Genomic DNA, 27,608 nt, shown 5'->3' with positions numbered 1-27,608 from the left:
TTGCTTTTGCTATCCCATTTCTGCAGCACTATCTCCCCCTCCCTTCCCGAGTCACTCCATCCTCTACGTGCTGTTTGCAAAGCTCCCTAGAAATCCTGACTCATTGTCGGCTCTAGGTCACATGCTGCCATCCTGGCCCTATCAGGAGCGGCACTATCCCACCACTGCTGCTGTTGCTGCTCATCCAGCTACTGGCTCAGAGGATACAGAAGCTTCCCTTCAAGTCCTGCATCTTTCAGCTCGCCATCTAACTCCTCTTAGCAGCACTGCACTAGGAGGGTAAGTGCCAGCCCCCTATCTCCCTTGTCAACCCCCCCCCCTCCACTCCCAGTGACTTAACCCTGGTTCTCAGCAATTACCTCTTAAAGACGACTCCTTTAAGTATTACAAATATTGTCTTTGCCATTCTGAATTTTTTTAATGTTAGCTTTCTAACACATGACCTTCTGAGCTTTCTGTCTCGCCTTTGGTGGCTGCAAATTCCTTTCTCTGGATGTTGTTTTTGTGATGCCCGATCAGAACTCTAGAGTTGAGAGTTGGAGACCAAAAAGAAAAAAAAAGATGTATCCTTAACAGAGATGTGCAGGGAACCTGACAAGTCTTTTTCACGCTAAAGGTGAGCTGAGTTTCTCCCATTATCACCGGCCATAGGCAAGTAGATGGTGCCACTGCAGACTGTACCACAACTGTGATTGACACAGAGTGATAACACTGGACATCTGTGTTCCACTTTGGGATCCTGAAAGGAAAGCAATGGCAGCCTGATAATCTCTTGTTGCACCATCTTAAGATGGTGGTGTGCTTTCCATCTTTTTGCTGGCATCTGGGAAAATGAAGATGTGGATGGGTTTCGTGCGACCAGAGCCTTATCTGAAAGCCTGGAGCTGCAGTCCAGGCAGACATAACATTCAAACAGCTTCTCGTGGCTTTCTTAGGCTCCTCAACTGTGTCTCCTTCTCCCCCTCCCTGGCCAATCCTTATCCCTGCTTATCTGAGCCTGACCTCCTTTCAGAACCAAACTGATCCTCCTGGTTCCTCTGATTTTTCTTACTGCTGGTTTGGAAAGTACTGTACTTGTATGGGAGAATGGGAAAGAGAGAGCTGGTGGAAGAAACTGGGGATGGTGTCAGGAAAGCAGCTTGAATAAACCCAGCTTTTCTGAACCTAAGAGCCTTTGAAGGACAGGGTCAAAGCAGATGATGCAAGCCAATAAAATGTTCTAACCTCAATCAGTACTGGGATGACTCAAGTGTATCCATAGGGCTGATGAATGGAGAATTCTAGATTGTTTTTGGACCCTGCCAAAGAAATGCTGAGACTAATGGAATCCTCAATATAGGCGCCAATCAATGCAAAACAGAATGTAGAGAAGAAATAAATAAATCTCCAGATACTAGAACAGAGAAATTTCTGAGCTAGTTGAATCTTGCCCTCTCAGAGTGACAGTCTGGGATAACAGGTCAGAATAGTGGCTGGTGGGGGGGGGGGGAATATATACTTTAAGGGGCCAGAAAATACCAGCCATAATGACTGACACTTAAAGACCCCGAGGGCTTTTCTTGCAAAGTGACTTCTATTTTTATGGATTAAAATGGATAGGATAGGAAAGAGGAAAACTTAATTCCGCCACAGTTTATACTCTATGCTTAGTCTTTTCATTTGCCCGTTCTGGGTCAGCCTTCACCCCCAGTCTCATAAATCTCTCTCTCCTCCATCTATTGTGGCTTTCATTCCGCTCTCTAGCCTTGCGTCTGCATCACTGTGGTGCAGGTAGAGGAATGTCCATAAATATCTTCCTGATGACACTAAAGGGCAATACGACTTCATCGTTCTTAGGTTCCTTTCAGATTATAGTCATTGCTAAAAAAGAAAAAAAATTACAGTTTAGCACCGGGCAAGAAGGGTATGGTTGAGCAAGGAGGCAAGCCAACTAACTATTGCAAGGAGATTTCTCTGGGAAGGAAGGAAGCTGAGTTCTGCATTATTTTCTGGATCTGCCTACTTTCTAGGCTTTTGATAAGAATGGGTAGACCCCCTACTTTCATGCTAATGAGGCAATGGACTGTTTCCCCCCCCGAACGCTTCATTTATATCTTTGACATCTTTATGTTCAGAATATTAGAGATGGTCAGAAGACACATAACACAATCTTATAGTAAGAGTAGGCCTAGATCTCTCTGAGACCTGGATTGGAGACGAGGGAGAATTATGTGAGAAGTGCTCTGAGATTCAGGAAGGAATTGTAGTTTTTTTTTACAATAAATGCCTCCCTGTTTTAGGCATGAGACCTTCTCTGTGATTACTTGGTATCTCTGGTCAAACACCTGTCTTGTATCTATAACATGTAAATTATTCAGGTAAAATGTAAATAGCATGATTGGTAAATAGCCTTTTTAATTAAAAATAAGAATACATCCTGAAGGAAAAATAAAATTTTCTTTATAGTAAGGCAGTAATCCTGAGGAGTTGCTTAGCTCTACTAGTAATTTATTTGTACATGCTGTGTTTATGCTAGCTGCGTTTGGCTCCTCTAAGGAGCTAAGAGAATAGTGGAATGGGTATAAATCTGCTGAGATATAAAAGCAGTTAGGTTCAGTATGTCTTACTTCCAAATAATGTAATTAAAATTGCAACCTAAAATGGTTAAAGGAGGGAGCTGTGCTTCGTAGCAAATAAATACATCCACTGAAAATAAGTTGTTATATTCTTCATCTCCCCAGTAAAACTGCACATGCTGGGACAAGAGGAATGTAGTTTTTATCAGAGGCAAGGCTGTGAATATCTTGTCTATTCTATGAACGCAGGAAAGAAAGGAACATTGCACACAGACCTCAGAGGTAGCTAGAATTCATTTAAGGAAGCAACTTTTCCCCTTAGTCTTTACTATTCTTATTCTTAAATTGTGATTTTACAGTTCAAAACATATAGGTTTGATTCTGATCAATCTCAGAATTTAGGAATAACATTTGCAGAGCTAGAAGAATAAGAGCCAAATGTCTCAATTTGTAAACATGCTGAATGATGAATAATTATTTGTGGTATAGAGTTTGGGTTGCCTGGGCTCAAGGTTGACTCAGCCTTCCATCCTTCCGAGGTGGGTAAAATGAGGACCCGGATTGTGGGGGCAATAGCCTAGCTCTGTTAAAAAAGTGCTATTGCTAACATGTTGTAAGCCACCCTGAGTCTAAGGAGAAGGGCGGCATAAAAATTGAATAAATAAATAAATAAATTTCAGTCCTTGCAAAGAGCACATGCTCTGCTAAATGATGGTAACGCACACACACAACCACTTTGGATACTAGGCTACAATAATGGCATTATCTGGAAAGGTCACTATTACCTCCACATCACTACAATCAAGACGTGTGCACAGTATAAACTCAAACTAATGCCATTAAAGAACTATAAAACAGAATAGTGTATTAATGTTTTGTCTTGCAAGGACAGTTCCACATAAGGTTTTAAAACTGCTTAGATGGAAAGGTGGCCAAACTTACGATCTCCTGCTACTGCTAGTGCTGGATACCCCTCTTGAAGATGGGTGGTCTACCAGGTGAAAAGGGAGACTAATATAGTGGTACTTGTCAATGGGAAACTACCTATCTTCAAGAATTGCAGAGATCTGGAGTTTCTTGCAGAGAACCAAAAGATTTTGAATTTATTTGGGGCCAGAGGTGAGCTGAGAATAATCTGGTTAGTTTTAATTACAGTTAAATTTATTTATACTTAAATTTAGTAAGTATACAACATTAATAACTAATATAATGGAGCAAACCTATGGTGGATTAACAGTACTTAAAGGTGAGTCCAATTTGAGCATAAAGGAATTCATAAGAAAGTAATTCTACGTAGTGAACTGTCCTATTTTCCTTATGGCATAGCTCCTCTTTATTTTAATAGGATTTGTACAGATGACCATCCTGAATAGATTCTGCCACGAAGTCCAAATCTGGATTTTCCATCTCTAATCCTCTTGTGATATATATATCATTGCTTTTGCCTGGTGCCACCTCTGATACATTGGTCAGGTCTCATACAGCATAATGCACCTTCATTTGTATACTGCTAGAGTCCAAGTATTTCAAGCCATTCATTGTTACTTCTTCATTTATAAAAATTGCACTGTATTGAATGAGGACTTTTGACAAAGAATCTGCAATTACTTCATCAAAATACAATTTCCATAATTATTTGGAGAAACCACAGTAGCCAAATAGCTAATCGTCAGCTACTGGGGAACATGAACTGCAGGATACTATTGTATTCACCTCCTATGCTGAGGCCTCCCACAAGCATCTAGCTGGCTACCGAGAAAATAAAGAACTGGACTTGATAGTCTGAAGGTGTGATACAGCACATATTAGCTTTTAAACTAATTTAAAATTTGTTTGGGTTCCATTATACGTTTGCCATCAGTTTTAAAATACAGTACTTCCCTTTGTTTGATAGCAAAGGGAAATAATTTGGAAGGCAAATTTTCCCATTACGGATAATTTATTGTGCTTTTTAAAGTTTGGGTTAGAAGTAGAAAGTGTCTTATCATGGTCTATGGCAGTCTATGGCATGAGACCTTAAGAACCAATAGGTATGTGATCTAAGCCAGGGGTCTCCAACCTTGGCGACTTTAAGACTTGTGGACTTCAACTCCCAGAATTCCTCAGCCAGCTTTGCTTAAAGTTGCCAAGGTTAGAGACCCCTGATCTAAGCAATTCATGTCTAAATTTCACAGCATCATTTTCTAAAGGAAGCTGTAGGATTGGAAGGGAATAGACATGGGGCCAAAGCAGGAGGAAATAAATTATTTTTAAAGCCTTCTGATTCTTGAATTCAAATAAATCCGACCTCACCATTTTCAGGTGCCTATTCTCTTTTTTTGGGATGATATAAAAGTAGAAGAAAGCACATTTTTCTAACAGAACAATATCTGCAAACATTAACTGCACAGTCTGTGATGAAGTACTGAATATCAACATGGCACGTGCTTTCCACATTGTCATCCAGTCTACCTTTACATCTGTTAATACCAGTTACCCGGTTGCCCTCCAAAGTGACAAATCCTAACATAATTCATGGGCTTGAGGCTACTTTTGGAGATGTCAGAATAAAGTAAGAAATCCTACATTAGCACCATGAACACTAAAGACAATTTAAATTTTCCTCCGGAGTTGGAGCAAGATGAAGTCAATGCTGTTGGACCCAGCAGAAAAATAGACATTGAGGATGCCTTTACCAACCATGGTCAGAAGCAGAGGCAAATGCCCTCTGAAGAAAACACAACAGCAAATTGAGGAAAAAGCAGATCTCCCCTCCTTCCCTCCTTCCTTCTTTCCTTTCTCCCTCCCTGCCTCCCTCGCTGTTCTGCCAGTGTGTCTCAACTGCCCGTAATTATAGGGTAATTAGTCCAGAAAGACACACACCACACGATAGAAGGAAAACCCAAAGTCTTTATCAACAGAAAAACAGAAACAGTTCCCTTTTTAAATGTCAAAGGGATTTACTGGTACACACAAGGCACAGGTTAAATGCAATCCAATTACTGGGAAATTGAGTCCAATTCTAAAGTCCAGAAAGTCCACACACAATCTTGAACAGCAAAAACCACGATCTTGACAAAACTATGAATCAGATAAACTGCCATGAGGCTAAAACAGCAGGCTGCTCTTTTATCTGTAACACTGATTACAGCAGCCCCACCCAACCACAGGTGGCCTCATTTATCTCCTGTAATAATACTTCAGTTGTTGTCTCCTATGCATCACTCTACACATGCGTGGATGTGTCATACATTCTTGTTCAGAATCCAGGGATGATAAGGATGATTGATCTCCTCCTGGGCTGTCTGCCAAACTCCCCTCTTCCAAGTCACCCCCACTTTCCTCCGAGGAAACTTCACTACCTGCCTCTGTTGGCAATAAAACAGGCCTATGACATGTTGATGTTTCCCCTGCATCCACCTCCACATTCCTTGGGGCAGGAGCTGGGCCAGAGCCAACCACAACACTCCCTATGCCAAGTATAGTATGGCTTCATTTCCATAGCAAAAACCAAAGCTCTCAAACTTGACAATTTCATCTTACTCTACTGCAGCTTCCTTGTGTATCCAATGACACTTGGCCAATAAAATTCTATTCTATTCTATTCTATTCAAGTTTAATTTAAGACATTCAGCTATTTGTCTCTTGATATTGAACTGCCATGAAACAAGTCCCTTTCCCCATAAGCCAGCAGTAGGGCTGGCTCTGTGAATGACGAGGCAGCACCTTGTTCCCTTATAAGACATTCTGATCCATTTGGAGAGTCCAGGCCTCTGTCGGGCTGTTACGAGACTGAGAATTGTTGTAAGACTGCAGCCCACAGAGCAGCTGTGCAGCTATTATGAAGACAAAACATTGGAAGCCAGGGCAGAAAAAAAAAATAGGGCAGATATTAACTGAAGTGCCTCTTTGCACCACTACTTTTCTCCCAAGGCTACAGGCAGTTTCTCTCCTTCCCTGCCACCTCCAAAAAAAGGTGTAACTACTTCCAAGCCTATGTAAAATGTCTTTCTCTTTGAAGAAATTGCTCCAGCCAAAGGTAAGGCTACGAATCTCTGCCATGTCCTTGGTTGCCTATCCTAAGTGGGAAGAGGTCCTCCTGAGTCCTGGACTGCCAGGAAAGAGACACAGTCTTTCATTCGAGCCATTGCTCCCAAGGATGCAACTTCAGTGTGTCTGTTCAATGCCAGGAACAGCACCATGAAACATCTGAATAGGAAGAACAGAGAGCATTTTCCTCCCAGGGAGTCCTTAAATTGAAGAATTAAAGAAAAGGCTTCTGGCTGAGAGGGTCTTATTACCAGAAAAACAAATGACCTGCTGTAGCTTTTCCAAAATCAGATGGTAGGCAGTGAGGGTGTTCTACTCAGGCTGGCTGACTCATCTGCACAGCAGCTGCAAGATTATTGAAATATACGCCTTCAGCCTAAATGCACCTTAAAAAATTGCACCAGCTACTTTGAAGAGCCAGGGCTGTATGTCATACTTGTATTCACAATCTAAGACTTTTATGGCATTACCAACTACCCCCATTTTATCCTTCACATTCTTTACACTGTTTGTACACTTAAATTCTATTTCTAACCGAGGGAGCTTTTTGATGGAAACAGGGATGTGAAAAATCATAGATGAAAGTTTTAGATAGGAGGGATAATAATAATAACAATAATAATTTATTAGATTTGTATGCCGCCCCTCTCCGAAGACTCTGAGAGGCTCACAACAATTATAACAATGTGACAAATCCAATATTTAAAATACATCTAAAACCCATCATTAAAACCATGCAAAACAAACCATACATAAACTATATGAGTCTGGGACCGGGGGTGTCTCAGTTACTCCACGCCTGGTGACATAGGTGGGTCTTCAATAACTTATGAAAGGCAAGGAGGGTGGGGGCAGTTCTAATCTGGGGGGGGAGTTGATTCCAGAGGGCCGGGGCCACCACAGAGAAGGCTCTTCCCATGGGGCCCACCAGACGACACTGTTTAGTCAACAGGACCTGGAGAAGGCCAACTCTGTGGGATCTAATTGGTTGCTGGGATTCGTGCAGCAGAAGGAGATCCCGTAGGTATTCTGGCCCGATGCCATGTAGGGCTTTAAATGTTGAGAATAGATGGGGAGGGAGAAAAAGGGAAATGAATACAGACTGATAACCAATTATTAAGACAAAGGGGTTGTTATAAATACAAAAAAGATTACTTAAGAAATAGATAATTATGTAACTACATATGTTTTTGAAATATATGCATGGTTATATGCCTTGATATTTGTATGAACATGAAATGGAAAATAAAATAAAATAAAATTTCAAAGCTAACTCTGTCTTCCATTCTCTTCTCTTGGGCTTTCTATCTTTATTCTCCCTCAGGAAACCCCATTTCCACAATGTCCATTGAGGAGATCCGTGCTCGGGAGATCCTAGACTCTCGTGGGAATCCAACTGTGGAGGTGGATTTGTATACCTCCAAAGGTAAAAACTGACAAGGAAGAAGCAGTTTGCCTCTTTTCCTGCAAGCCATGCATTGAGCTAATGGATTTATTGTACTGAAAGGAAGTGAGCAGGAAAGGCCAGGTGTTACCAACCCTAAATGACAGAAAGATTGAACAGTGTTTACTTTCTCCTCCCATCTCTATCAAATGCCTTACTAAAAATCTGAGCTTTAGTTGAAATAGAGCAGTGTTTCCCAACCTTGGCAACTTGAAGATATCTGGACTTCAACTCCCAGAATTCCCCAGCCAGCACTCACTGGCTGGGGAATTCTGGGAGTTGAAGTCCAAATATCTTCAAGTTGCCAAGGTTGGGAAACACTGCACTAGAACAGCGGTGGGTTGTTCCCAGTTTAGTCCAGTTCTAAGAAATAGAACACAAAAATCAGAGAAAAGGAAGCAAAATATGTCAGATGGTAAATGTCAAGGTCCAAGTAATAGACCCACCCAAAGCAAAAACTCCAAGGCAGGTGGATTACTCAAAGAATAGCTTTATTGGAAATATCATATTGGCACATATCTGGTGAAAATCATCTCTCCTTGGTTTTCACCTAATTAAAAGTGAAAATGTCCCCCTCAACCCCCCCCCGTCCGTCAGTCACATGGCCCAATGAAGGTAGGGTCAATTGGTCTGGTGACATCACCCCTCCTTCCTTCAGCCAGGTGTGAGAATGTCCTTAGTTCCCAAGAGAAAGCATTTTATTTTGACTACACAAATCCAGCTATCCCCTCCCTATCCCTCGCTCCAATGTGGCAGCACTGAAGCTCCAAGATGGCTTCGGCCAGATCAGCTTCAGGGTTGACAGTAAACAGCCAAGCAAGCACGTTCATTTTTCCAGCCATCTCCCAACTACCGTGTTTTCCCCAAAATAAGACCCTGTATTGTATTTTTTTTTAACCCTGAAATAAGCGCTTGGCCTCCTTGCCATGTATTCAAAAGCCCGATTGGACTTATTATCAGGGGATGTCTTATTTTGGGGGGTGGGGAATAGGATATGGTAAATAAAAGATAATGGTATATAAAAAGAAAGCAGGAAAAAATGCTCTTCAAACAAATAAAAGGTCTGTATAAGAACATAAATTAAATAGAAGATTGGGAGCTACAAAAAAAATAAGTAAAGGACAAGTTTGTAAGTAGCAATGGATTTTAAAGGAAAGAAAAAATGATCAAAGGCTTGGCTATTGACTAAAGCCTATTTGTTGGCTGGATAATTTGTAAGATTCAATTCCCGAAGATTGCAAAAGACTAAGACACACAGGAAGGAACAACTGTTTTCAGTCGTGTCTTTTCAGAAATATCTCTCAGGCATTTACTAGCCAGGATCACACTAAACCTTAAATACTTATAGGGATGCTTAAAATGGCATGTTAGTTTTCTGGAATTAATTATTCAAAAAATGATTATGAACCTTTATATGAGATAGGAATTGATCATTGCAGAAGCAATATATTTAGCATATTTTTTAAAAATAGAAGCATTCTTTGCAAATGTTGGCTGGGACAGAGTTTAAGCCAGTTCAGTGACCCTAAATATTATATTATGAAAGGTATTCTCAAATTGTTTTAAAGAAAGACAGATAGCTTGATACATGTTGAATTATATCGTTTAAATAACCATAATTGCAATAATGACATTTAATTGTATTAATGTAAAGTATTATAATTACATTTGTAATATAGTTGTAACTATGGCCATAGCTTTGGAAAATTGAAGCACAAATATTTCTTATGGAATAACTGCCTACATTGTTTTTACCATGTGTTTAAGACAGCGTTTCCCAACCGGTGTGCCGCAGCACACTAGTGTGCCGCGAGACACGGTCAGGTGTGCTGCGAAGCTCCCCGCCCGATCTGCCCCCTCTCCTCCTCTGCCGCCCCCTGCCTTGGGGCGCGACTTCTCTTGCGGCGGCTGCGGCTGCAGTTTCATCTCCTCGGGACGAAAGCGCTCCCAGCCAGGGGGCTGCGAGAGGGGCGGGGCGGGCTTTCCCGAAAGGGATGGAGAAAGCCCTCTCTCGCAGCCCCCTGGCTGGCAGTGCTTTCGCTGCGAGAGAGGGCTTTCTCCGTCCATTTCGGGAATGCCCGCCCCGCCCCTCTCTCGCGCACGCCGCTCCCCTTTTCTCTCAGCCCTCCCTGGCTTCACTTCTCAATCCCTCCCTCCTTCCGTCTTTCCTTCCCCTCAGCCGTTCTGTCTGGGGGTCTCCCGCTCTTCCCTTCCCCGCCTCCCAGGCTTTGCCTTCACCACCCCCACCCTTTTTTGGTTGGCAAGGAGTCCTTTGCCGCATCCTGCAGTTCGCACTCGGCTCGAGGCCGCTTTCCCTTGCTGCGTTCGGAACCGACAGGGCGCTGCTCTTTCTCTCTCTCTCTCTCCCGTGAGGCGGGGGAAGGGGGGGAAAAGCAAAAACCCCCTTCTTGCAACGGGCCCGTGCGCGCGCTCGTGCCCGCGCTCGTCCCTTCAGCAGCGAGGGAGGGAAATCAGAGGGCGAGGGAGCGAGCGAGCACTCTTGTCCTCGGTGCCCTCTGCAGCCTGCCTTCCTTCTTCTTTGCCGCCGCTGAGGGACGGAGAGAAAGATAGAAAGGAAAGAGGGAGGGAGAGATAGAAAGGAAAGAGGGAGGGAGGAAAGAGGGAGGGAGAGATAGAAAGGAAAGAGGGAGGGAGAGATAGAAAGGAAAGAGGGAGGGAGACAGAGAGAGAGAGAAAGAGAGACATAGCAAGAGAGAGAGAGAAAAAGAAAGAAAGAGATAGCAAGAGAGAGAGAAAGAGATAGCAAGAGAGAGACAGAGAAAGAGAGAGAAAGAGATAGAGAGCTAGAAAGAAAGAGAGATAGCAAGAGAGACAGAGAAAGAGAGAGAAAGAGAGATAGCAAGAGAGGCAGAGAAAGAGAGAGAGAGAAAGAGATAGCAAGAGAGACAGAGAGAGAGAAAGAGATAGAGAGAGAGAAAGAAAGAGACATAGCAAGAGAGACAGAAAGAGAGAGAAAGAGAGAGAATGAAAGAGAGATAGCAAGAGAGGCAGAGAGAGCAAGGGAGAGAGAAAGACATAGAGGGAAGGAAGGAGGGAGAGAGAAAGAGAGCAAAAAAGAGAGGAAGAAAGAAAGAGGGATGGAGAGAGAGAAAGAAGGGAAGGAAGGAAGAGAGAGAAAGAGGGAGGGAGAAATAGAGTGAAATGGAGGAAGAGATATTTTTTTTGTCCAAACTTTTCTTTAGCCCCCCGCGCCCCCCCCGCCACCCCGTTCAGTGTTCCCCAGGATTTTGAAAATATGAATAATGTGCCGCGGCTCAAAAAAGGTTGGGAAACACTGGTTTAAGAAATAATGATATACTTAAAGTTTTTTTTTAATGAATGCAGCTGGGTACCCAGAAGAGATAGTAGTTCACTGCTTAGGTCTAAACCAGGGGTATCCAACCTTGGCAACTTTAAGACTTCTGGACTTCAACTCCCAGAATTCTCTCACAGGTCATAAAGTTGCCAGGCTTCGACACCCCTGATCTACGCTATTATTTCTATGAAAAATTCCCATGTTCTGTTTTCTTCTCAGGAATGTTCAGGGCAGCTGTGCCAAGCGGTGCCTCCACTGGCATCTATGAAGCTTTGGAACTGCGTGACAATGACAAATCCCGATTCCTTGGCAAAGGTAGGGGCATTAGAACTGGAATTACCAAACAATATGGAACAAATGCTAGGGAACACTAGTTGTTTATGCCTACTTGTGTGTCTGTGTGTGTACACAGAGACTGCCACCTGCTTTTGAACTAGCAACAACAGCAGATGTTATGGTGTAAAATCTCTGCAAATTGAAATGACTCAGAAAAGCTGATAGACTCACAAATCACAATCTCTCTGTATTCTTTTTTTTTTTTACTGCCTCTGTGTGACTCTGCACATTTTCCCTGTCTGTAGGGGTTCTACAGGCAGTGGATCACATCAACAGCACTATTGCCCCTGCTCTTGTGAACTCTGTAAGTTGCCCTTTAGTCTTAATCTTCCTATAGTTTGCTTCTATGCCTGTTCTCCCTCCCTCTCCCCCTCTCTCTTTCCCTCTCTCTTTCCCTCTCACTTTCCCTCTCTCTTTCTCTCTCTCTTTCTCTCTCTCTTTCCCTCTCTCTTTCTCTCTCTCTTGCACTTCCACACAAGGATTCTGTAATAGTTTGAATTCAGTTCTGAATTTCTCTCTTCCCAAGATGTTGATAGCACTGCAGACACAATCTGGTTCATTTTTGGCTCAATGATGATATATAATTGAAATACTGCAATACTGGATATGATGGTGATGGTTTGGCTTGGTGGGATTTTGAGAAACAGACACTTCATTTCTCCATTAGAGGGAACTATTGCATTGTTTCTCCTCCTCAGCTTTGGATCATGTAAACAAGGGAAACACATTTTTGCATTTTACATTCAGTAACTGGGGTGAATAATGAAGCGCCAATCTACCACTACTCTTTCTTTCTTTCTTTCTTTCTTTCTTTCTTTCTTCCTTCCTTCCTTCCTTCCTTCCTTCTTTCCTCCCTTCCTTCCCTTCTCTCTCTCTCTTTCTTTCTTCTTCCTTCTTTCTCTTTCTTCTTTCCCTTCCTCCCTCCCTCTTTCTTTCTTTCTTTCTTTCTTTATTCCTTTCTTTCTTTCTTTCTTTCTTCCTCTCTCTCTTTCTTTCTTTCTCTCTTTCTTTCTTCTTCCTTCTTTCTCTTTCTCTTTTTTCTTTCCCTCCCTCCCTCCCTCTTTCTTTCTTTCTTTCTTCTTCCTTCCTTCTTTCTCTTTTTCTTTTTTCTTTCCCTCCCTCCCTCTTTCTTTCTTTCTTTCTTTCTTTCTTTCTTTATTCCTTCCTTCCTTCCTTCCTTTCTTTCTTGTAAAAGGTTTTATTGTGCTTCTAAATCTGTAACATTGAGGACTGGTTAATACTTTTTGCTTCACATTTTTAGCACTGCAAGCTGAGAGAAGCAGAGATAATATGGATTGCATTCAAACCATTTCTGTATATGTGGAGCATGAAAACAGTGACAGCTGGAAATGCTTCCTTTCTTCCAGCTATCTTTACCCCGCCTTTTATTTATTGACAATAAATAAAGACATATTTATTATCAAAAGACAGAAGATCCCCCCCCAATGAAGTTCAATCAAATAGTGAATGCTGTGCTAGAGGACTAAATTTCAATGAAGCTAAAGTTAGTTTACCAGGTAGTTTTATCCAGATTTCTTCTGTTTAAGAGATGAATCTTTCTTTCTTCAGGCCTTTTCGGTTGTAGAACAAGAGAAGATAGACAACCTCATGCTGGAAATGGATGGCACAGAGAATAAATGTAAACCCAACTTTTTTCTTCATAAAAAAAATTGGGGAAAGGTCATGAAGGGAGGGAGGTCAAAAGGGTACACAATCCAGTAAGACTAAGACTGAATAGCTAACTGTAGGGCAAGAGTGGGGTGGGGGAACTGCAATTTGGAGTGTCAGCACTGTTGTATTCCTTTCAATCCAATTCAAACGTCAAAGGAGAACAAAATCACGATTAATTGAGAGTGGGAGGTTTTTAGTAACACTGCTCACAAAAACCACTCCTTTCACATTGTATTCTTATGCTCCAGCAAGAAGGCAAATTGAGACTAGTAAACTGACAAACATCCAAAAATTAAATTATTTTAATTTAATTTAATTTAATTTAAATTTAATTTAAATTGACTCGGTCAAGGACCTTGGAATACTAATACTGTATCTAAAAATCTAAGTGCCAAAGCCCACTGCAACAATATAGCCAAGAAGGCCTCAATAGTTGTTAATCTAATCCTACGTAGTTTCTGCTCCTGCAATCTGACACTATTTACCAGAGCTTACAAAACTTTCGCCAGACCCATGCTAGAATACAGCTCATCTGTTTGGAACCCATACCACATTTCTGACATTAACACCCTCGAAAATATCCAAAGATACTTCACCAGAAGAGCCCTTCACTCCTCTACCTGAAACAGAATACCCTACGAAACTAGATTTACAATCCTGGGTCTTGAAAGCTTAGAACTATGATCTAAACATGATCTAAATTTTGCCCACAAGATCATATGCTGCAATGTCCGGCCTATCAAAGACTACTTCAGCTTCATCCACAACAACACAAGAGCACACAACAGATTCAAGCTTAATATTAACCACTCCAAACTTGACTGTAAAAAATACAACTTTAGTAATCGAGTTGTTGAAGCGTGGAACTCATTACCGGACTCTGTAGTGTCATCCCCCAACATTTTACCCTTAGACTATCCACAGTTAACCTCACCAGATTCCTAAGAGGTCAGTAAGGGTTGTACATAAGTGCACTAGAGTGCCTTCTTTCCCCTGTCCTATTGTCTCTCCTATATCTCCTATATCCTCTATAAGTAGTGATGGGCGAACCCAACGGTGTTCGGGTTCGGCAAGTTCAGAAAAACTTTACAGAAAATTCGGCCGAACCCGAACTGAAACTGAACCCGAACGGGGAATCCCACCAAGAGATTCCGGGGGCAGAGCTTTGACGTCACGTATACCGGCAGGTTGTTAAGGACACCAAGGTGATCACTTCCTGGATTCCATGGAATCCAGGAAGTGATCACCTTGGCGTCCTTAGCAACCTGGCGGTGACGTCAAAACTCCGAACGCCGAACACGACCCCGAACTTTGCCCGAAGTTTCAAAAAATTTCGGGTTCATGTTCGGCATACAGAACACTGCAAAATTCAGTACGGACCCGAATTGTGCAGGTTCGGTTCGCCCATCACTATCTATAAGTTTCATTGTGTATTATTGTGTATTGGACAAAATAAATAAAAATAAAATAAAATAAATAAAGCAGGCAAAGGATTGGGGCCAGCAAATAAACTGCAGATTCTTAATTGCAAGAGAAGGAGATGGGGCTTAAGCAAAGCAACACACAAACCCCTTCCTTAAATTTCTTTATTTTCAGTTCTGGGTATGATAAACAGAGCCCAAGACCACAAATATAAGGAGGCAATAGAATGAAAAAGCAACACTTATTTGACGCTTACTTGTCTTGTCCCTTTTGTCCCAAAAGACACAATTACGTCAAATGTGTTATTATTATCTATGCCACTTCCTACATTAATCTATTCTTTGTTGCTAAGGTTGCCTACAGTTGAAGGCAAAACATTTATTTTTGTTTGCTATTTTATGCTTCCTAAATACAAACACATACTGTATACTATTTTGGGTTTGCTTTGACGTCATCATTTTCCCATTTGACACTACACATCTTATCTGGCAATAGCAGTTTCTGGGTGCAGCTCTCACCACGCCACGCAATGCTGAATATAATTTTGGTCCCGAAATAGATTCTTTCCCATGTTAGAGAATTAATGGGAAGAAGAATTCCAACGGCATTGAATGAGGCTGAATTCTAAATAGAGCTCCCTAGAATTGTTCTACATTTTTCTTGATCTCTCACTCCTACACAAATCTCCCCAGTCTTCCTCACAATAGTACATTATGAATTTGTGAAGGAAAATTCTGGAATTTTTCAAGTAAAATGATGAAAGTTGAAACAAAAAAGATGATAATGTGAAAAAAAAATCAGATTAAAATAAGAAAGAAAATGATGAGTCAAAAAGGGAATAATAATAACAACAACAACAATAATAACAATAATAACAATAATAACAATAATAATAATAATAATAATAATAATAATAATAATAATTTATTAGATTTCTATGCCGCCCCTCTCCAAAGACTCGGGGCGGGAATGGGAGGGAATAGTCCCTCCTATTTTCCACACACACTGGAAACAATGCAATCTATCTGTTGATTCTTTTTCTTCTTCCTTTGGGATAGACTTAGGCTGCTAAGCACTGCCACTGTCTTATTTGTTTGTCAAAAACATGTTCAAGACAGCAGGTGTTGGTATAAATATAAGCAAAGTAGGTACAGGTAAATTAGGACAATAGAACAGTAAGACAGGGACAATAGGCACAATGGTGCGCTTATGCACGCCCCTTGCAGACCCCTTAGGAATGGGGTGAGGTCGACTGTAGACAGTCTAATATTAAAGTTTTTGGGGTTTGGGGAAGAAATCACAGAGTCAGGTAATGTATTCCAGGCATTGATCACTCTATTGCTGAAGTCTTACTAGTCTTCTCGCTGCAAAGAACAATGCAAATAATGTATGTCTGAATGAGGTCGCTAGAAACACATAACCCATCCCACTAAAGCAACAGGACAGGCCAGTATAAAGCTGTTCTGCTAAATTGATCTCTCTCTCTCTTGTTTTGGATGCATGTTTTCGATGCTGGACTCCTCCTTATGGATTGTTTTGCCAGTAGTGCTTGGAGTGGATGCATTTTGGCAGGATCAAAATTGGCTTTGGAGATTCTACACAGTGGCTCCAAATCAATACTAATTGAAATTATGTTCTGTGTTAGTTTAGAACAAATAAGCATACTCACCAGCCGAACGGAGACCAGCAAGAATACATTTCAGGAATGACCCCCCCCCCAAGAGATTCATTCTGCCCCCACTCTCCCTGCCTTTCGCAAAGCTTTGAAGACCCATCTCTGCCAACAGACTTGGGGCCATTCCATTGAAACTTTTTATTTTTTTATTTTTTATTTTTTTATTTTTATTTTTATTTTTTAATAACATTTTCATTTTTTTTTTTAACTTACTGGCTTTTTAAAAATATTTTTATTGATTTTTAACAATTTTAATACACACAACATAAAACAGTGTATAGAGAAAAGTGGCCACCACCCCGACAAACACACATACCCCATCACCAAATCGGGGGTGTTTCTTGTATAGACCATTTTAACCCAAGAGCAATATATCTATTTACATGTTATAGAGTGATTCCAATTTATTCCTTATAGCTTGGTCTCGGATTCTACTCGTCATATATCGTCTTACCTTGTCCCACCGTCCCCTCAGTTGTCTCAAGTCAGTTTCATTATCCAAATTTATCCTTTTATCCATGATTTCAAATTGAATATGGTCCACCATGTACCTATACCAATTTTGCATTGTCCATTTTGTCGCATCCTTCCATCCCAAAACTTTTACCGCCTGAGCGCTTTCCATTGAAACTTGACATCTTGCACCGCCCAAGGAATGAATGTTGGATGTGTGGTGTGTGAATCTATTTATTTAGTTTTAATTGTGGGGTTTTTAGTATACTGTTTTTATGTAGATTTCTAAGATGCTGTAAGCCGCCCTAAGTCTCAGGAGAAGGGCGGCATAGCAGTTAAACAAACAAACAAACAAACAAACAAACAAACAAACAAACACACAATGAGGAGAAACCCAGCACACCAAGAATGGACTCTAGCTGAAAAGTTCAGGGGAACAGAGGAGGGAATGCTAGCCTCCCTCTCAAAACAAATGAACTGCTACTGTTTGCAGACTACTCTCGGGTAGGAAACATGATGGAAAAGTTTGTGGTAAAATTAAAAGCTACTATCAAAGCCATGCAGGGGAACCCAAGGCCAGATAAGTAGCAGATGTTGTGGGGTAGCTGTGGGGTAGCTTGGATCAAATATCTTTTGCTGTAATCTCTGATTATGCTATATTCTAATCCATTTTGCAAAATTCACAGCTAAATTTGGAGCTAATGCCATCCTGGGAGTTTCCCTGGCTGTCTGCAAAGCTGCTGCAGCAGAGAAGGATGTACCCCTGTACCGTCATATTGCTGACCTGGCTGGAAATTCAGATCTCATTCTGCCCGTCCCTGTAAGAATCTTGATTTCTTTTCTTGATTTCACACCCATAAAACTGCGGTATGGAGCAGAGAGTCAGGTAACAACAGATTGAACAAGGATCCAAAAGACCTGGATTTCCCCCAATACACACCATACAACTGTAAAGTCCTTTGTATCCATGCTAGTTTTATATCCATATTAAATATACTGTAGGAACTTTCAAAGCTTATATTTAGGGTTAGGGTTATAAGCATGGTATTTTTGTTCTATTTAAAAGCAAATTACTTCTAACAAAATGTTCTTTGCCTCTTTATTCAATTTATGTATTTATTTATTAATAAAATTTGTATGCCGCCCCTCTCCGCAGACTCGGGGCAGCTAACAACAGTAACAAAACGATATAAATAAATCTAATATTTAAGTTAATTTAAAAAGAAACCCCAATTTAAGAAATCAATCATACATACAGACATACCATGCATAAATTTTTTTTATAAGCTTAGGGGGAAGGGAATATCTCAATTCCCCCATGCCTGACAACAGAGGTGGGTTTTAAGGAGCTTACGAAAGGTAAGGAGGGTGGGGGCAACTCTGATATCTGGGGGGAGTTGGTTCCAGAGGGCCGGGGCCACCACAGGGAAGGCTCTTCCCCTGGGTCCTGCAAAACAGCATTGTTTAGTCGACAGGACCCGGAGAAGGCCAACTCTGTGGGACCTAACGGGTCGCTGGGATTCGTGCGGTAGAAGGCGGTCCCGGAGGTATTCTGGTCTGATGCCATGAAGGGCTTTATAGGTCATAACCAACACTTTGAATTGTGACTGGAAACCGATCGGCAACCAATTGCAATACCTAGGCTATTTAGAGATGAAAGAAGCCATTGTGATTAAAAACAATTTCAGACCGTAATTTACAATTCTAGTATGGTGCTTTAAGATATATCACTGAAGATCCTCTCTTCTTGTTCTTGTTCTTCCAGGCTTTTAATGTGATCAATGGAGGATCCCATGCTGGAAATAAACTGGCCATGCAAGAGTTTATGATCTTGCCTGTTGGGGCTGAAAGCTTCCGGGATGCCATGCGCATTGGTGCTGAAGTCTACCATAACCTCAAGAGTGTGATCAAAGACAAGTATGGTAAAGATGCCACCAACGTAGGAGATGAAGGGGGCTTTGCCCCAAACATCCTGGAGAACAGTGAAGGTGAGGGGGAGGGAAAGTACAACACCAAGAGATACTGTACTTTAAAAGAGAAGTCTTTGAAAATCTCACTTAGAAGGGATGTTCTAAATTCTTTAAAGACATAATCCTTTCCTAAATAACCTGCCTTTCAGCTTTAGAGCTGCTCAAGGAAGCCATTGAGAAAGCTGGTTATACGGATAAGATTGTGATCGGCATGGATGTGGCTGCATCAGAGTTCTACAGAGATGGCAAATATGACTTAGACTTCAAATCCCCTGATGATCCCAGCCGTTACATCTCTGCTGAGGAATTGGGTGACCTCTATCAGAGCTTTGTACGGGACTATCCAGGTGAGTGACTACATATGGTCGAAGCCTCCCTACTGACGCTAAAGACACCGAGTCTTCCTCTATTGTCAGTCTGGGGCATATTGTCATTTTCTCATTTCCTTTTTGCAGTGGTATCCATTGAGGATCCTTTTGACCAGGATGACTGGGAAGCCTGGTCAAAGTTCACAGCTAACGTAGGGATTCAGATAGTGGGAGATGACTTGACAGTGACCAACCCCAAGCGCATTGAGCACGCGGTTGAGGAGAAGGCCTGCAACTGTCTACTGCTTAAGGTCAACCAGATTGGATCGGTCACTGAAGCTATTCAAGCGTGAGTTGTCTTAAGCCACTCCATTCTCCAACAGCCACTGTGCTACCAAGTACCTATTCACAGTTCCAAAGTTTATCTTCAGGAGGCAAATTCACTGAGTTTATTCTATTCATTTACAGTTGTAAACTGGCTCAAGAGAATGGCTGGGGGGTGATGGTGAGTCATCGATCAGGGGAGACTGAAGACACCTTCATTGCTGACCTGGTGGTGGGACTCTGTACTGGGCAGGTAGGTTCTAACTAGTGAAAATCATGTCTTGTCTCCTTTCAGGAAGAAGCAGGCAAGAGCAAGAATATTGCCACTTCTGAGAAAGAATCTTAATAAACAAAATTGATTTGGTGTCTGATACAAATGAGCATAGTCGGAGAAAAATGTACAAAAGTGTTTAAAAAGAGTAGACATTTCAGTAAATCAGATGCAAACTATCAGTCACTCTAATAACCAAGAAGACATATAAATCTAATAAATAAATAAATAAACCAAGAAGACACTATGTGTAAATGGGAATGTTGCATACCTTAATACCATCCCAGCAGAACTGGGACCAAAATAAGATACAATATGGAACATATTTGTATGACAAAACAGTTGGGGTAATTTTTATTCTTTCATCCCATGTTTTCCATACCAACCACATTGTGTGATAGCTTGAGCAAAGAGAGAGAAAGAGAGAGAGAGATCTGCCTAAGTCATACACTGAGATTTCGTGGCTAGTATAAGTTTAAATCTGGTCCTCCTTAGTCCTAATTTAGCATCTTAAGCACTGTTTCCTTTTGTTCAGAAGAAAAGAATGACAATGTGGGTAAAGTAAAAGACTGGGACAGAACAAATGGTTCCATGAGGAAGCTGTATTTTGAGTCTTGAAACCTGGGGTGATTTCCAGAAAAAGTGATAGGCCACGAAAAGGACAGAAACACGGCAGCAAATGGACTTGGTTTCCGCTCAAAGCATAGGAATAACAGGGGGTTGGACTGAAAGACCTCCAAGCCCCTTCCAACTCCACTATTCTATTACTCTGTGATTGGTGCCAGTAACCTCAATATCTTCCTCTAAAGCTGTGGTTCTCAACTTCCCTAATGCCACGACCCTTTAATACAGTTCCTCAGGTTGTGGTGACCCCCAGTCATAAAATAATAAAATTATTAGGAAACTCAGGAGTGGGTTCTAACTTATCTCACTGCCAGTTTGCTTCCCCCTGAACTGTGTGGCTGTGCCTCGTAGGTCTGCCTGTGTTTTGCGCGCGCATGAGTACACAATGCCAATTTTGTACAGTGCTGGAAATTCAGCTTCTACACATGCTCAGAAGTCCCCATGGTACAGATTTAATTTTTTTTGCAGTAGTCTATTTGCATGTGGGTGAACCTCCCTGGAGATGGTTAAAGGAGCAGTGTCTTGGTTCCTAAGACCATTGGAAATACAGTGATACCTCGTCTTACAAACCCCTCGTCATATAAACCTTTTGAGATATAAACCCGGGGTTTAAGATTTTTTTTGCCTCTGCTTCCAAACTATTTTCACCTTACAAACCCAAGCTGCCGCCACTGGGATGCCCCGCCTCCGGACTTTTGTTGCCAGCGAAGTGCCCGTTTTTGCGCTGGTGGGATTCCCCTGAGGCTCCCCTCCATGGGAAACACCACCTCCGGACTTCCGTGGTTTTGCGATGCTGCAGGGGAATCCCAGCAGCGCAAAAACGGGCGCTTTGCTGGCAACAGAAGTCCGGAGGTGGGGTTTCCCAGTGAGGGGAGCCTCAGCGAAATCGCAGCATCACAAACACACGGAAGTCTGGAGGTGGGGTTTCCCATGGAGGGGAGCCTCAGGGGAATCCCAGCAGTGCAAAAACGGGCGCTTCGGCTGGCAAAAGGGGTGAGTTTTGGGCTTGCACGCATTAATCACTTTTTCATTGATTCCTATGGGAAACATTGTTTCGTCTTACAAACTTTTCACCTTACAAACCTCGTCCCGGAACCAATTAAGTTAGTAAGACGAGATATCACTGTATGTGTTTTCCGATGGTCGTAGGTGACCCCTATGAAAGAGTCATTCGACTTCCAAAGGGGTCGTGACCCACAGGTTCTGAACGGCTGCTCCAAGAAACACAGAAACATGTCAGCTAAGTACAGCTGTGCAGTGAAGATCCAATTGCTCCCACCTCTCAATTTCTTCTGACGGGCATCCAACTTCTAGGGCCGAGAGGGGTGTGTGTGATCCATTTGCTTCCAGCTTGCTTGACAGTTAACAAGTTTGGGGCAGAATATGGGAACAGAGGAAAGTAAACAGGCAAAGTTCTGGTAACAAGAGAATGGTCTCTTTCTTCTCCCCTCCCTCCTCTCCCCCTGTTTAAGCAAACTTTTGCAGATTTTGCAGTTAGCAAAAAAAAAAAGAGAGAGTTTACTTTAGGTTTATTCCTCATCTCATACTCCCTTTCATATCATGACAGAGCTCAGATAAGCACAGAAAATGTTTATTCTTGGTGAGCTGCCTTTGCCTATAATTGACATGCTTGTGTGAATCTCCATAAAATATTACAGAATTGACATTGACCTTTTGCAGATAAAAACTGGAGCTCCATGTAGATCTGAGCGACTGGCAAAATATAATCAGCTAATGAGGTAAGAAATGTGAGAGAAGTAAAGTCGATGTGCCTGTGGGTGAGGAAAGAGAGTGAGTGAGTTGTGGGAGATGGGAATATCAGCCTGCATCATCTTCCAGTAAAAGTCTGTCCCACTGGATTGGACAAATATAACAAAGGGGAACTTTTGTTGCTAGAGATTCATTGGATCCTGTTGCTATTGAACAGCAATGCAAGCACGGACACAGCACTAGAGCATGTGCTCTGATGGTTGACAAAGTCATCAAAACAGTTTGGCATCTTCAATGTTACCTTTGTCTACCTAATGCTGGCCTTGCCTTGGGCCCAGGCCATTGCTACAGCAGATTGATCCTGTTGTTTCTTGATTGCTACAGAACAGCTGCCCAATACAGAGAATAGCCAAGAGAATAAGGAGTAGAGATCCTTATATTGCAGGTCTTTCAGGTGTCTGAACAAAGACTAACTTCTTCTAAGGATCATTTTGAAGGTCAGCTTATGATGGAAACAGCAGGGAATCTCTTTCAGTTGCTATTCTAGGCCAATTTCTTAGGGGCCTCCAGAGGGAAGTCTTTTAGCAGTACCCAATAAAACATCCTGCACATCTGTTTTTCTCTCCTTACTGCATTTTCTTGTGGAAAATGAGATTTGTCAATGGAAATCATGCTCTTAAGAACCAGCCCACGGAAAGGTGAGTGGTTAAGGCTTGCATTTCTGGCACAGGTATTGGGGGTAAAGAAGCAGGACAATGTACCAGCAGGAAATCATGGTCCACATCTGGGCAGAATACTATGGGAACACTATGGCTAAAGTAAAAGAAGAGGTTACAGCCCAGAAATACATTTTAAAGCTAGCTTCATTTACAGCCAGTCTATGAACCAGTGATGCTGAACTTTTTTTCCCTCGGGTGCCAAAAGAACGTGTGCATACCCTATCATGCAAGCATGAGTTCCCACACCCATAATTCAATGCCTGGGAAGGGCGAAAACAGCTTTCCCTGCCCCCTCGGAGGCCCTCTGGGGGCTGGAAACAGCCACAACTTCTGGTGGGCTCAGTAGGCTCGTGTTTCACCCTCCCCAGGTTCCAAAGGCTCCCCTGGAGCTGGGGGAGGATAAAAACAACCTCCCCCATCCCCTAGAGGCTCTCTGGAAGCCAAAAACACCCTCCCAGAGCCTCTGTGAGAGTCAAAAATCAGCAGACCGGCACACACCTGCACGTTGGAGCTGAGTTAGGGCAACAGCTCGCGTGCCAGCAGATATGGCTCCGTGTGCCACCTGTGGCACCTGTGCCATAGGTCTTCCATCACTGATCAAGGGGGGGATAAGGCCATGATGCAGAAAAACTGATAGTCATGAAATAAAAGATTTGGAACAATAATTAGGGTCCCCAAGAATTATTATTGCTATTCTATCACAAACATACCAAGAGCACTAAACTGACACGTAGCACAAAATTAGGAGCCCGAAATAAAAGCAAGAAATAGCCAAGGATCTGCAGACCTATCTAACTGTAGCTAAAATCACTGTTTCATCATCAGAAGAGACCCCAGGTAAAATGAGCTTCATTGAAGAATAGCATCGTTAGCATAATTTTGATCCTCTACTGGAGGATCAAAATAGGCAAGATGGCACTCCCAACATTGTGACTGAAGCTCCACTCCTGTGTACATGCATACAAGAGAGACGAAGCTTGGACTGGGTTGTGGCATCAGCGTTCTTGCTTATCTTAACACCCAATGGATGCCTCAGAGCACGGTGAAAAGCCATTGCCTGTTATGAACATTGATGCTTGTGGAAGCATGTTCTATAGACAGATGGGTTTAAAGGGGAACTCTTCTAAGTAGCAAAGCTATCAATAGGACTGGTGGCAACTGAATATTCTGTTACAAGCTTGTTACAGAACAATTAATCAGTGGACCAACTTGCCTCCAGAAGTTGTGGATGTTCCAACACTGAAGTTTTTAAGAAGTGATTGGTAAGCTATTAGTCCAGAATGGTATAGGGCAGTGATGGCGAACCTATGACACTGTTGCCACAGGTGGGACATGGAGTCTTATCCACCGGCACGCGAGCCGTTGCCCTAACTCAGCTCCACCATGTATGTGCGCACCAGCCAGCTGATTTTCGGGTTGCATGGAGACTCTGGGAGGGCGTTTTCAGCTTCCAGAGGCCTCTGGGGGGGATGAGAGAGGTCATTTTTACCCTCACAGGGAAGCCTCTGGAGCCTGAGGAGGGTGAAAAACAGGCCTATTGAGCCCACCAGAAGTTGGAAAACAAGCTGTTTTTGGCCTCAGAGGGCCTCCAGAGGGCAGGGGAGGCAATTTTTGCCTTCCCTTGGCATTGAGTTATGGGTGTAGGCACTTGTGCAGGCAGGATAGTGTAGAACCTTCGGCACTTGAGGGAAAAAAGGTTCACCATCACTAATATAGGGTCTCCTGCCTGAGCTTGTACTAGAAATCCTCCAAGGTTCCCTTCTTATTCTATTATTCTATTATTCAGTTTAGAACTTTGGTCGAATCATGAAGCATGGCAACAGTAGTGGTTTGAAGATTTTATTACTTCAGAACCTGAATTACCTGTAATCACTGATGAAAACATGGATTCTGCTTTGTAACAGAGAAGGGTATATGAAGCTGAAATGAAAATTAGATGTTTAGCATCACTGAAAATGATACCATAGTAGAAAGCTTGATAACTCTGCAGGAGGGAGATGTCAAATATGGTAACAAGTCAACAAGAGAGTGCATGAAAAAGAACAAATTTGGAATAGCCAAACCATAGCTAAACCACACTGAAATATTGTGGCAGGATGCCTAAGATAAGCTGTTCATGCTATAAAAACCTCCAGTGTGGCCAGGGGTAGTTTCTAACTTTCCTCACTGCCGGTTTGCTTCCTCGGTGGGGCCATTTCTCGTGAGCACATGTGCAGTCACAAAAAAAATCCTTTTTTAAAAAAAGCCAAAAACAAGATGGCGACCGCATGCACAGTGGCAGAAACCTGCTCAACATTACAGATGCCCAGAAGGAAAAAAATAAAAAACAATTCAATTTTTTTTAAAAAAAATTAAAAACTTTTTTAAAAAGAGGGTGGCGCCCACAGACTGGCACTGACCAAACCATTTCTGTGACGTCATCTTGACATCACCACGAGTTGCTACCAGTTTGGGTGAACCAGTCTGAACCAGGAGGAACTCATCTCTGAGTGTGACTGATCTGTAGCAATGCAGCATGGAGAAATGAGTGAATATTCCTCTACAATACAGCAATATGAAAGACCGATCACCAATGTTCCCTTGCAACTCTTTCCTGGGCGGGGGGGGGGGGGGAGGAGGCCACCCTCCCCCCAGGAAAGAGGTGCAGGAAAGCAGTGTGTTTAAAAGGCGCACTGCTTTCCCGGAAAGCCGGCTTTCCTGGCCGGCACAGGGCTTTCCCGCCGCTCCACCCCAAAAACACAACGGAGGATGACAGGCAGGGCGAAGCGGGGTGGAGCTACGGGAGGCTCAAGAGGCAGCCTCCGCGCTTTTCTTTCGGCGGAAGAGAAGGAGCGGGGGTGGATCGGGCGGGCGGGGGGCAGCGCCTTCTACTGCCGGCACCTCCCCGCCTGCCCCGTGGGCTGGCAGGGGGATGGGGAGTGCGCGCCCATGGAAAAGGGTGCGCGGGGGGATATTTTGGGGTGTGCCGATCACTACCTACAGGAGTTGGATTTTTCCCCCTAGCACAGGGATGTCAAACTCGCAACCGTGGGCTGGTTGCATCACGCACTGGCCTATAGCGAAGAGGGGGGAGTTATAATACATCATGTGACGACAACATGATGCCGTGAGTTTGACACCCCTGCCCTAGGACATCATGTAGCCTGTTTTACAAAGTCAGTGAAACTGCTACCAAACTTTGTTGCTACTTGTTTCCCGTATCCCCTAGATATATCAGGCCCTCATTTTTTGAATCATTTAATGGCAACAGCAAGCAAAATGTTTTTAAAAATACAACACATTTTCCCATCAGAACTGTATTTTCCTCACAAAGAGCCCTGAAGAGGTTTGAATGTAAAAACAGGAGCCGAATAAAAAATGGTTCCAGTTCATAGCCTGTACTTTTATAGTACACTGTCATTCATCGGGTTCCACAGAAGGAGGTGTTCCGACCTTAAATTAACTTTTGGGGGATTATATCTAGTATGTGGCCAATACCCATAATACCCTGTTTTCCCCAAAATAAGACGTACCCCGAAAGTAAGGCATGTCAGAGGTTTTGCAGAATTTGCTAATATAAGGCACCCCCCGAAAATAAGGCATAGTCAAGTTTACATACGGTACGGTGGAAAATCATATGGTACCATTCAAAGCTGTTCATAGCGGTACCGTAATAATGTGGCGTCCCCTGCTGGCCCCTTCCATCGCTTTGTACCGTCCAGTTCAGCAGACACAGTCTGCTGCTGTCTCACCGCCATTACAGTCTCCACTACAGTGCGTAGACTGTAGTTCCTCTGGTGGCCGGAAGCTGCAATAGCAGGAGTATACTGTTATACCATATAAGTGCCGTCGTTTGTGTGTGTGTGCCATACTGACAGGTACCGTACCGTAATCAGTGTACCATACGGTACACTTTCTTTGGGGGGGGGGTCAGCTTTTCTGTCTGTGAATTTGTCTTATTTGAGAAATATAAGGCACCCCCCGAAAATAAGACGTAGCACAACTTTTGGAGCAAAAATTAATATAAGACAGTGTCTTATTTTCGGGGGGAAACGGTACCCGTATTACAGTCCATTAACTGTCTGTCTGCCTTCCACAGGATTGAAGAAGAACTGGGTGATGAAGCTCGCTTTGCTGGGCACAACTTCCGTAATCCAAGTGTCCTATAAATGCATCCTGGCACAGTCCGGCCATGCCTGCTATTTCAGTGCACAGACTCTGAGTGCCCATTAGATCACACCTCCCATCGTCCTTGTTGCACACTCTCCTGCTCCTGGTCTTCTCAGACCCACTCGCTGGAATTGCCCAGGATATGCAAAGAGGGACGCTTCCTTTTGCCTGTCATGACGCAGTGCTGCAAGTCAGCTTGGCCTGTGTTGCGCAGTGTCTGCTGTTTAGACCTGCTTGAGTCATCGTTATAACCCAAGTACAAAATGGTGTCAGCATGTTTGCCCTGGTGTTTGGCCAGTATTTTGCACATTTGAAGGTTGTCCTTAAAATTGGAGTCCAGGCTGTGATTTGCTTGTGGATACAAGATGGTGTTTTTGTGGTTTTTGTCCCTTGCAATATCAGCATCTATGTTTTGATCCCTGTGAGTTGTGTTTAAACCTGTGTGCTGCATATTGTCAGTAACTGGTTGCTCCATGTGTATGTGTGACAGGGAGAGAGGGAGAGAGAGAGAAAAAACAAGTGAGGGAATATATGCTCTTACCAGCCTCAAAATACAATTTAATTACTAGCAGTGTGTGTTTGTGTGTGTGTGTGTGTGTGTGTGTGTGTGTGTGTGTGTGTTAGATCAGTGT

The 27,608-nt window shown here is 42.8% G+C and overlaps 1 protein-coding gene across 2 annotated transcripts; it reads left to right on the top strand.

Moving 5' to 3' along the window:
- The first annotated feature begins 63 nt into the window (after nt 1–63).
- On the top strand, nt 64–27,608 carry ENO2 (enolase 2). Of its 2 annotated transcripts, XM_070742046.1 has the most exons (12): nt 64–279; nt 7,909–8,010; nt 11,564–11,659; nt 11,926–11,984; nt 13,250–13,319; nt 17,588–17,721; nt 18,667–18,889; nt 19,021–19,218; nt 19,327–19,528; nt 19,648–19,756; nt 22,079–22,137; nt 26,906–27,608. In XM_070742046.1, the coding sequence occupies exons 2-12, from the start codon at nt 7,926–7,928 to the stop codon at nt 26,973–26,975; spliced, it is 1,305 nt and encodes a 434-aa protein (XP_070598147.1). In that variant the 5' UTR covers nt 64–279; nt 7,909–7,925; the 3' UTR covers nt 26,976–27,608. The 2 variants fall into 2 exon arrangements, with proteins under 2 accessions (XP_070598147.1, XP_070598148.1); XM_070742047.1 differs by lacking the exons at nt 64–279; nt 7,909–8,010; nt 11,564–11,659; nt 11,926–11,984 and adding an exon at nt 12,321–12,389.

Source organism: Erythrolamprus reginae, chromosome 2 (assembly GCF_031021105.1).
Source record: "Erythrolamprus reginae isolate rEryReg1 chromosome 2, rEryReg1.hap1, whole genome shotgun sequence".
NCBI classification, from domain to species: Eukaryota; Metazoa; Chordata; class Lepidosauria; order Squamata; family Dipsadidae; genus Erythrolamprus; species Erythrolamprus reginae.
The sequence above is the reverse complement of the archived record's forward strand: the minus strand, read 5'-3'. Positions and strand labels throughout refer to the sequence as shown.